This window comes from Oncorhynchus kisutch, linkage group LG14 (assembly GCF_002021735.2).
Source record: "Oncorhynchus kisutch isolate 150728-3 linkage group LG14, Okis_V2, whole genome shotgun sequence".
In the NCBI taxonomy this organism is placed as follows: Eukaryota; Metazoa; Chordata; class Actinopteri; order Salmoniformes; family Salmonidae; genus Oncorhynchus; species Oncorhynchus kisutch.
In genome coordinates, this window is record NC_034187.2 from 19878574 (window position 1) to 19890311 (window position 11738).

The window sequence follows — 11738 nt, forward strand, 5'->3', positions numbered from 1 at the left end:
AAACAAATGGATCACTAGTCACTTTAAACAATGCCACTTTAAATAATGCCACTTTAATAATCTTTACATATCTTACATTTCTCATATCACATGTATATACTGTATTTTATACCATCTATTGCACCTTGCCTATGCCGCTCGGCCATCGCTCATCCATATATTTATATGTACATATTCTCATTCACCCTTTAGATGTGTGTATTATGTAGTTATTGGGGAACTGTTAGATTACTTGTTAGATATTACTGCACTGTCGGAAACAGAAGCACAAGCATTTCGCTATATTCGCATTAACATCTGCTAACCATGTGTATGTGACAAATACAATTTGTAACAACAATCTAAATGTAATTATTGAGCAAGCAGTCGGCCACAGAGCTGCCATATCTAGAAGGGCGCATGGCTGGAGCTGAGACGTCAGAGCTGTCCGCTGAGCTGAAACTAAGAAGTGAGCCAACCTTGAATCCAATACATTTAATTACATTATAATGCTTAATCATCAGAGGTCCCCAACGGGCAATTAAGCAAGAACATGGATCATCAGAATACAGGCAAAGTAGGATACTATAAGGCTTAAGCAATTAGGGCACGGTCTAAATTACAAAGTCCAAGTTCTTTGGGCCTCTTGACGTAATACTTTAAAATGGATGAAAAATAAATATATATTCATAAATTTTCAGTAGTCTGTGGGATTAGAGGAGGGCATTGATCACAACTGTAACATCTCGGTAATCTGATTTCAGAGTAGGCTAATATTGTCAAATCAGTAGTGTCATCTAGCAAGAACACATATTTAAAATGACACATTTTAACAGTGAAAACATATTTCAAAAGTTACATTTCTGAACCAAGTAGCCTATGCCTATGAGTTCCATGAACAAAAACTATATATATATATTTTTTTTTTTTACCATTATAAAAATGTTGTTACCCTAGTAATGATAAGATATCAATTTACTCAAACAAACCATTGGCCGCGCCTACCAATAGGCTATATAGTCTAGAATAAATAATGCAAACATAGGTCTAAAATAAAAATATTTTAGATGTTTTACTAATACATTACTGATTAATAAATAGCATAACTGTGACTCAATTTGGCTCGGGCTTTTAACACTGCACAGACACCTCTTAATTCCCAAGGTGGACCTTGTCAAGCGCGCATCAAAAAGGACGCGCCAGTTCTCACTCTAATACGCTTTGATTAGTTTCCAGGGACTCTCCCCAAACCGCGAACCAACTCCGCACGACGGAAAACACTAGGGTCAGCGCGATAGTCTTCCCCAGGGATAAAAGTGATTCGCGTCTCTGATCTGCGTCCCCAGCTTCCCGTGGAGGGCAGGAGGACCCCCCTCTTTCCCGCTATGGGCGGGTTGGGTCTCCGCCACCAACTCTCGTCTCTTCTCAATTTTGTAAGCATCACCGCCCTTCTGCCGCGGAGATAAGGCGTTGGTCTCACCAGGGAAAACCGACACCGAGATATTCCCATCGTTGGCGCAACAAAGACCGAGAGGAACAGATCGCCAGTGGAGATAGTGTCTTGCATCCCTAAATGAAAGCAATAGTATCCCTCTCATTAGTTCATGACCTTAACTGATAAAATAGCCTACAGGATTACATGGTCTGATTCTAAATGTTGATAAATTATGAACTTTTGTAATTGCACAGTAGGGATCCTATTAATGAAGGTAAATTCCTACATGTACCTCACCTAGCCACAGTGGCGACCCGTCATTCAGGGCAAGTAGGGCAGAGCCCCAACAATTCTGAACCCCACCCGTTGCCTGTTTTGCATGTTATTTTGGCATTAATACATATCACATATCTGCTTGGAAATTCAAGCCCCTTGCGTGCTGCCATAGAGTTACATTAGAAATGCCCATCCAAGAAGGCTGAAGGTCATTGGCCACAGATAGAATGACATCAAATCACGTTACATCTACCGTAGCTTTGATTGGACTGATCATGTCAACATCATATGTTCAAAAATCTTAGCTAGCAAGCTAGACAAGCATTCCTCATTGTGAATCACGTCGACAATCTATTGGCAAATTCTTTTCAATTCTTGTCATATGAAGAGAAATTATAGATAAAACGTATTTGTGCTCATCAGCCGTTGGGCATAAACATCATGCAACAAGTTTGGAAACAAGTTCAACAATGAGTGGTTTGGAAGGAATCAGTGGCGGTTAACTGCAAGTGTTATGAAGTGTAACAGTGTAGCTTCCGTCCCTCTCCTCGCCCCAACCTGGGCTCAAACCAGAGACCCTCTGCATACATCAACAACTGACACCGTCTAAGCATTGTTACCTAGCGCTCCACAAGGGAAACAACTACTTCAAGGTCTCAGAGCGAGTGACCTCACAGATTGAAATGCTATTAGCATGCACCCCGCTAACTACCTAGCCATTTCACACCGGTTACAGAAGCAATCACTAGCGTGCTATTCAGTGGAGTGGGTGTGTGGTCCTAGTCTGGGTTTAAGGGTCTCTTTTCCAAGCATAAAAGGATAAGCATTCATGCTGTCAATCAAGCATGACTTCTGCCAGGTCCAAAACAACTGGAAATTCGGGAACTGGAAAATCTCAGACTTCAGTGAGTTCAAGACAACTGGGAACTCAGGAAAAAAAATGAGCACAGACTGGGAAAAAACCTTTTGAACGGTCATCCAACTCGGAATTCCAAGTCGGGAACTCAGGCCTCTTTCTAGAGCTCCGACCTGAAGATCACTGACGTCATGATTCAACTTTTTTTTTTAATGAGTTCCCATTTGTCTTGAAAGCACCATAAATCCAGAGAATGCCAGACCTTGATGACACACTTTGCTCACAAGGACCACCACGCCACCTTCCTATTCAAGTGAGCACAGCACAACAAGGTGAGTCCAAAAATGTATTGTATGCTGCTGCATAAATTATGTAATATGCCAGGGAGATATTATTACTTTCTCAGCTACAGTATACATAAGTGTATGTTGTGTAGTAAGCTGTTAGTGTGCCTCACCCTAATAATGTGGTCCCTTTCCCCCTATAGCCTGTTTTAGAGAAATGTAATCATTGAATATTGTAATTGCTTTCATTGTCTAGTTATATATCCCCTTTATTTATCCTACTGTTCTGACTTGGTGTACAGGGAGAATACTGTAAGAACCGTCCATGTTCTGAATTCTGTCGCAGTACATGTCAAAAGTGCTTTTCAAATAGTTATATTGACTATGTCTGTCTGTCCTAGCTCGCTCAATAATGTCTTAATCAAAATTATGGATTGCCTCTTATCCACTTGTTGTCCATTTATGCCATAGTTTGTACATCTCAATTGTCAGTAGAAACCACATTCGTTTAAGCAAGTCAGCCATATCAGCATGTTTTTTTTAAGGCAGTAACTGAAGCTGAATGAACTGTTCGCTGCCAGATAAGGCTCCGCTGATAACCAGGTATAGCAGTGGTAAGGATTCACTCTATGGTGCTGAAAAGAAAGCTCTGCTGTTGGGACAGCTTTATGTAGGCCCTAACAGTTTGTGGGCACCATTTGACATCGTTATAGTGTGGAGCTGCTTCCTCTAACTTGTATAAAAAAAGAGGAGAAAGGGAAGCACTACTAAGGTACACAATAGTTGATTTTGGTAGATAGAAGGGGCTCTTTGGTAAAAGGGGTAAATTGGTCATCAAAAAGAAGAGGACCAAGGCACTCTTCATATAAAGAAATACTTTGACAGGTTTCGGCAGCATGGCCTTAGTCACGGAGTACGAAGAAATTATAATACAATGTCCTCTTTTGAACAGCTTTTCCAATCAACCCTGATTTAAAGAGGGAGTGGTTACAGAATTCATACACCTTCGCCAAATACATTTAAACTCTCTTTTTCACAATTCCTGACATTTAATCCTAGTAAAAATCCCCTGTCTTGGGTCAGTTAGGATCACCACTTTATTTTAAGAATGTGAAATGTCAGAATAATAGTAGAGAGAATGATTTATTTCAGCTTTTATTTCGTTCATCATATTCCCAGTGGGTCAGAATTGACATACACTCAATTAGTATTTGGTAGCATTAACTTTAAATTGTTTAACTTGGGTCAATCATTTCAAGTAGCATTCCACAAGCTTCCCACAATAAATTGGGTGAATTTTGGCCCATTCCTCCTGACAGACCTGGTGTAACTGAGTCAGGTTTGTAGGGCCTCCTTGCTCGCACACGATTTTTTTCAGTTCTGCCCACACATTTTCTATAGGATTGAGGTCAGGGCTTTGTGATGGCCACTCAAATACCTTGACTTTGTTGTCCTTAAGCTATTTTGCCACAACTTTGGAAGTATGCTTGGGGTCATTGTCCATTTGGAAGACCCATTTGCGCCCAAGCTTAACCTTCTGAGTGATGTCTTGAGATGTTGCTTCAATATATCCACATAATTTTCGTTCCTCATGATGCCATTTATTTTGTGAAGTGCACAAGTCCCTCCTGCAGCAAAGCACCCCCACAACATGATGCTGCCACCCCCGTGCTTCACGGTTGGGATGGTGTTCTTCGGCTTGCAAGCCTCCCCCTTTTTCCTCCAAACATAACAATGGTCATTATGGTCAAACAGTTCTATATTTGTTTCATCAGACCAGAGGACATTTCTCCAAAATGTACGATATTTGTCCCCATGTGCAGTTGCAAACCATAGTCTGGCTTTTTTATGGTGGTTTTGGAGCAGTGGCTTCCTCCTTGCTGAGCGGACTTTCAGGTTATGCCGATATAGTACTCGTTTTACTGTGGATAAAGATACTTTTGTACTTGTTTCCTCCAGCATCTTCACAAGGCCATTCGCTGTTGTTCTGGGATTGATATACTTGCATACTATTGCTTGTACAGATGAACGTGGTACCTTCAGGCGTTTGGAAATTGCTCCCAAGGATGAACCAGACTTGTGGAGGTCCACAATTTTTTTTCTGATGTCTTGGCTGATTTCTTTTGATTTTCCGATGATGCCAAGCAAAGAGGCACAGAGTTTGAAGTTAGGCCTTGAAATACATCCAAAAGTACACATCCAATTGACTCAAATGATGTCAATTAGCCTATCAGAAGCTTCTAAAGCCATGGTGTCATTTTCTTGAATTTGCCAAGCTGTTTAAAGGCACAGTCAACTTAGTGTATATACACTTCTGACCCACTGGAATTGTGATACAGTGAATTATAAGTGAAATAATCTGTCTGTAAACAATTGTTGGAAAGATTACTTGTCATGCACAAAGTAGATGTCCTAACCGACTTGCCAAAACTATAGTTTGTTAACAAGAAATTTGTGTTGTTGAAAAACAAGTTTTATTGACTCCAACCTAAGTGTATGTAAACTTCCGACTTCAACTGTATGTTATCAAAAAATTCCACTCAAAACTAGAAGCATCAGAATGCCTAGGAAGGTAGTTCTATCCTTATATATGACTGGGCAAAGTGCCAAGAATAGGAGAGCCATCTATTCCATAGTACACTAGAACACAGCCAACATGGACAATAACAGTCTGTATATAGCTGAGGGCAATAGAGCAAAATGTCCATGTCTAGATGACAGTGTAACCGATGTGAAATGGCTAGCTAGTTAGCGGTGAGGCGCGCTAATAGCGTTTCAATTGGTGACGTCGCTCGCTTTGAGACCTTGAAGTAGTGGTTCCCCTTGCTCTGCAAGGACCGCGGCCTTTGTGGAGCGATAGGTAACGATGCTTCGTGGGTGACTGTTGTTGATGTGTGCAGAGGGTCCCTTGTTCGGGCAAGGGAACGGACTAAAGTTATACTGTTACATTGATGCTGTTGACCCGGATCACTGGTTGCTGCGGAAAAGGACGAGGTCAAAAGGGGGGTGAGTGTGAAACGGCTAGCTAGTTAGCGGTGGTGTACACTAATAGCGTTTCAATCGGTGACGTCACTCGCTTTGAGACCTTGAAGTAGTGGTTACCCTTGCTCTGCAAGGGCCGCGGCTTTTGTGGAGCGTTGGTTAACGATGCTTCGAGTGTGACTGTTGACGTGTGCAGAGCGTCCCTGGTACGCGCCCAGGTCGGGGCGAGGGGACGGACGTAAAGTCTATACTGTCTATACAACAGTAAATGGACCTATCACGACCCTACAGGAAGAGTGAGAAATCCATATCTTCATTTAGACCAGGGTACTTAGTGGCCTGTGGTTTGTAAATCCAAAAACTTTCCCTTTGGTTTAACTGTAATTTCTAATTGAGGCCGGAACATGATCAATACCCATAGCTTGTAGGGAGGCAGGGTTGCCATGGTGTAAGGACTTGTAGTGCCTTGCTATGGGGTATGGAGTTTCGCTAAGCGTCTTGAAGACGTTTCTTTGTCCGTCCAATGTAGAACACCTTGCACCCTGGACATTCCAATCTGTAGAGGATTTGAGTGAATTTGCAATTAATGAAATGCTTGACTTAATACTCCATTTTAGAAGCGCTGTCAACAAAATACTTTTCCTGTGCAATATTTCTGCAATGGTTGCAGTGGTTGTATTTAAAAGAGCCCTTGGGTTTGTGGTCTGGTCAAGTCTTTTGAGAGTCACCAGGAAGATAGTTGTGGACTCATTTGTCATTTAGGGTAGGACATGACTGGTGGCTCTGGGAAGACTTTGTGTAGTAGCATTTCATTTATTGTTTTGTTGTGTAATGGCTTTGCTGGCATGCATCTAAAACATTTTTTGGGAGTTTGCCCCACCAATATTTGCATGCTAAAATCGCCACTGCCTAGCCATATTATTCGGATAAGGGGATCTTTTTTTTAAATAAAACCTGGACTAAATTGTTTTGAATTCATAGGATTCAGTTAAATTAGATTCAAGCTACACATCGAGGTGCGGAGAGACCACATTTGTGTTTTCTTGTAGATAATGTGCGGTAGATTATGGGTCCTTATTTTACCCATCCGAGTCACTGTAACCAGTTGAATTGACATAGTTGGTAAAACATTTTTTTCTCCAAATGGTAAAAAATAAAGATTTCTTATAAGGAGTCGTCATACTCAAGGGGAGCCTTCGTAAGCCTATTCTATTGGATATTGGTGAAACATTGTCGACACAGGTGACATGGAGACTAATTGGGGGTTGAATAGAAGAAGAGCTGTCTCTCAAATTAAACAGCTTAATCGAGCGGTTAACATTCATTACTGCGCGCACAGCTTGCAGCCCCACAAAACAAATGAGAGAGAAGGTAAAGTGCATCAAATGGACAGATTAAGGCAACAGCTTTCTTCTCATAAATGCTAAATTACGCGACATGCCAACAGAACAGAACGCCCAAAGAATCCTGCTTAACAACAGAAAGATAATTTAAATCCGAATTAAGGATTCTCAGAAAGGTTAGGCGTGTGGGGATACAAATAATTAATTCATTACGAGTTGCACTTCGCAACTTTGCCTGCACTGGGAGTCACTCTGTTCTTAATAAACATGCTTAAGAATAATGACATATAACTGTTGTATTTATAGCATATTCATATTCAATGACATTATTAGGATTAAGCAAACGTGTTATGGGAAATTACTTATCTTGCCATTTTCAACAATATTTGATCAAATTCTGTAGCCTATCCATAAGGGTATGTAGCCTAACCTAGAGGTCAATGTGCTTTTGGCTAGTTTATTAAACACATCGTGTTCCTAAATGACAGTCATTTGCATAAACAGTCTACGAGAGTTTACGCAACTCAGTATCACAGAGAAAACGTATTGAAAAATCACGAACCATATCATAATTGCATGGTCAGTGTTTTTCTGATCCGTTTTGCAAGTCCTGAAGTACTAGGCTAGATGTAGTCTAACGATCAGCTATAAAGGAGAACATGTAAAGTGTGTGAGCGACTCATAATAATTAACTCGACATTAGTAATATTACTGGATAGCCTCATTAACGCTCGCGCGTCACCCGACCTCCCCACTGTCGGTGCTGATTGGACAGGGCTTGGCCACGAACTGTGACTTCACAAAAAAAAACTGAAGGCGACCCCAAAGATAAAAAACAAAGCAAGCTCATTGATGTGACAGAGTCCTCCGTCCCTCTCTCCTGTCAGCAGTCACCTCGCCCGTGCGCCTTTCATCTGAAAGGGACCGCGAGCGCTCCTTCACTTCAAAGTGGACACGGGAACCGTTCCATTCCGGCGTAAAGATGCCCAGAGGATTTTTAGTGAAGAGGAGCAAACGCTGCTCAGCGGCTTCTTACAGAAAGCGTAACGACGACAACTTAATGCCAAAAGCGGACCTGCCTGTGAATGCACCGGAGTGGACAACCGGTGTGCCAACTGCGTGCCCAATTGTGCAGTTATCCGAGGACAGTACATTTGAAGAACCATGGACCAGTGCCCCGGCTGAAGCGGACCAGGCGCAGCTGCCAGAGAGCGCAGACAAGGTGGAGATTAGAGAGGACTTTGGGAAATACCCACCACACCATCCCCGCACTGAGCCGGACCACGACGGATCTCCGGGGCGGGCTGACCTCTCCTATAGCCCGATAAAACCAGTTGGCGCTGTAGTGGAAAAATCGTCCCTTGACCGGTGTATGAGTTCACCAACAGTGACAGAGCCGTACGCAATGAGCACGCCAGTGTCTTCAATAGAGAGACTTCTTCTAAATCACGCGCCCTTTGGACACTCTGATATGAAATTCGACCCACCTGTGCACCTCTACCAGTCTTTCCATCATGCTATGAAACGCACGTACATGGAGCAGGAGCGCAAGATCAAGCCAGCAGCCAAGAAGCCTAAAGTAATCCGGAAACTCAGCTTCGAGGACGAAATCTCCACCTCACCTGTGCTTGGGCTGAGAATTAAGAAGGAGACCCCCGAATTTAAAGCAGCTACCGCATCTTCTGTTAATAAGAAACCGCTGGGAGAATTCATCTGCCAGCTCTGCAAGGAGGAATACCCTGACCCGTTCTCCCTCGCGCAACACAAGTGCTCCAGAATTGTGCGCGTAGAGTACCGCTGTCCCGAGTGCGACAAAGTTTTCAGCTGTCCTGCCAACCTGGCCTCTCATCGCAGGTGGCATAAGCCTCGTCCTGTAAACCACAGAGAGGCACAGAGCGCCAAAAAGTCACAGCCGGAGACACGGCTGCATGAGAGGACTTTCGTGGAAGGGAAAGAGAACGCGAGCGAGTTGAGAGTTAACAATCAGCACCACGTTTCTCTGGACAGCTCCGCGTGTCAGCGGGCTGTCACCGTGGACAGCTCCCACAGACAAGAGCAGCTGCGCAGGAGGGCACAGGAGAGCCCGCAGCCCTTCGATCCGCGCTACCGGGATCCAGATAAAACTATGGACCTGCACATCAGAGCGGGTGACAGCCCAGGCATAATGCATTGTCCGGAGACCACCGACGTGGCACTGCCCACCTCTTCCTTCTTAAAGACCTCCGGGACAGTAGAGGAGATTTACGAATGTCACTATTGCAGCAAGAAGTTCCGACGACAAGCCTATCTGAGGAAACATCTTGCGGCGCATGAGACAATCAAAGCCTCGACCTATAACCAGATAGAGAGTGGGCAAATCACGTTTCCCTGTCACTTGTGCGGTGCCCATTTCCCATCCACTGAAATTTGGGACAAGCACAGAGTTTGGCATGCAATGAGAGATGACATTCTGATGAATCCAGGGAAGATTGCGGGTAGACCAGACTTGGTAAGACCAGAATTAATAAGACCAGACCTCACACAGGGAGACCAACAGATATTCACCTGTATGCACTGCCCATCTACCTTCTTCAGTTCTCCCGGGCTTGCCAGGCATATCAACAAGTCTCACCCCACAGAGATCCGGCAGGTGATGCTTCTACCGATGGCAGTCAGACCCGACTGCTAGTAGCCTAGTCTAGGCTGATGTAGGCAAGTCTAGGCCAGGGTTTCCCAAACTCAGTCCTGGGGTCACGTTTAGTTTTTTTTGTCCTAGCACTACACAGCTGATTCAAATAATCCAAATATGATGAGTTGGTTATTTGAATCAGCTGTGTAGTGCTATGGCTAAATACAAAATGTGCAGGGGGGGGCAGGACCGAGTTTGAAAAACCCTGGTCTTGGCTACAGACTTACTGGAATGCTGAAACCCCTGAAAAACAAGTGGATGAATTAAATACATATGAAAGTATGAATGTGTTCTTTTTACTACATGTGTGATTGTATTGTAACTTATTATACTACCTGATCAGGTCAAAAACAATAATGGCATTTCTATTTTCATGACAAGAGAAACGTTTTTTTTTTTGCAATGACAGATTACAGCACACTAATAGCTGAATAGAGACACATTGTAACACTTGCTTTTGGGCCTATATTCACTAATGTACATTATTGATTGATTTACAGTGTTATGATTTGTTAAAACATTTAACAGTAAAAATGGGCATATCAAAAGTTTAAAATATTTTAGAGTTGTCATTTTAAGCATGTAATGAAAATAAGAGGGTGGCCCTTTGAATATTACAAGAGTATCAGACCTCACTGCCTTTATCTTAATGTAGTTCCTATGGAAATTGAATGTGCTTGTTCATTATAGTTGTGGAATTGATTTCTAAACCGGCAAGGCTATCAAGATGTATTTTCATACAGAAAATCAAGTTTACCTGTTAGAGTATAAAACTGTTTGAGTTAAATATATATATATTTATTCTCTGAAATGTACTTGCTAAAAAACGCCTTCATGGTGATGATTGTGTTACAATTATGATGTTGTATTTTGATATGTAGTGAACGACATTTACATTGATAGTCAATAAACACAAGTCTATGTGCATACCAGTGATGGCCACTATACAGTATTTTGCGATATTGTCTAGGATTGGGCAGTATCCAGATTTTCATATCATCATACTGTTCTCTAATCCCAGGATTTACGGTATTATCGGTTTAATACACAGTCAGGCGCTAAAAAGTAGAAAAAAAAGCCCATTGGGCATTATTACCAGAATGCTAACAAAATTAGCACAAGTAATAGCAAACTTCCATAGAGACTGCTAGCTAAATATGCTTACGAGCGCAAATGAAAGTAAACTAATTGCAAAGACAGGCAATCCAGCTCAGAAACGTATACATATATATATAGGTAGTAGCTACCGAATGTCCTTTTTGGTGAGTTTGGATATTTACAAGAAAATGTGAATGAGAGACATTGTGCAAATGAACAACGTTTGGATGCATGCTTGTCTGAAGGAAGAACAGAACTGGATCTGGAGCAGCATGTGTACACGCTGTGTCTGTATGGAGTCTGAAGAAGCTAGGGCAACAGGCCTGCCTGCTCTGCTTGGAGAAGAGGGCGGAGGAGCAGTCTAAATGAAGCCTTAACTGAGAGGAGAAAATAACGCAAGGAAATCAAGATGGCAGTGGCAGCTGTACAGATAACTCATCCAAAGTGCTTTGACTTCTCAAACAAGGCAAAAAGCTACCACTATATGATGCCCCATCTCCTTATTAATTTAGTCACTTACTTAGCTAACTAGCATGTTAAAACAAATACACATCTGGACTCACCTGCTCCTGCTTTCTCCCCTTGTGCTATTGACAAAGAAACACGTTACTGGCGCAACGGTTCTGGGGAACTACTGTAAGCTTCATAATGTAAAACGTAACCTTTGAAATTAAGAACACTTTCTGCTTTATCTCCTAACATATTGCGCAAGTTGACTGCAGGTATTTACTTAAACATTTGCTACAAATACAGTATTAAAATTGATTGAACAACTTCAAATAAATAGTTTCAAAGTTATTGATAGTATTGAAAATTT

At 42.2% G+C, this 11738-nt stretch overlaps 1 protein-coding gene across 1 annotated transcript; it reads left to right on the forward strand.

The window, feature by feature from the left end:
• Positions 1–8020: 8020 nt before the first annotated feature.
• LOC109904573 (insulinoma-associated protein 2-like) lies at positions 8021–10749 on the forward strand. Its single transcript, XM_020501771.2, has one exon. The coding sequence runs from the start codon at positions 8138–8140 to the stop codon at positions 9821–9823; it is 1686 nt and encodes a 561-aa protein (XP_020357360.1). The 5' UTR covers positions 8021–8137; the 3' UTR covers positions 9824–10749.
• The last annotated feature ends 989 nt before the right edge of the window (positions 10750–11738 follow it).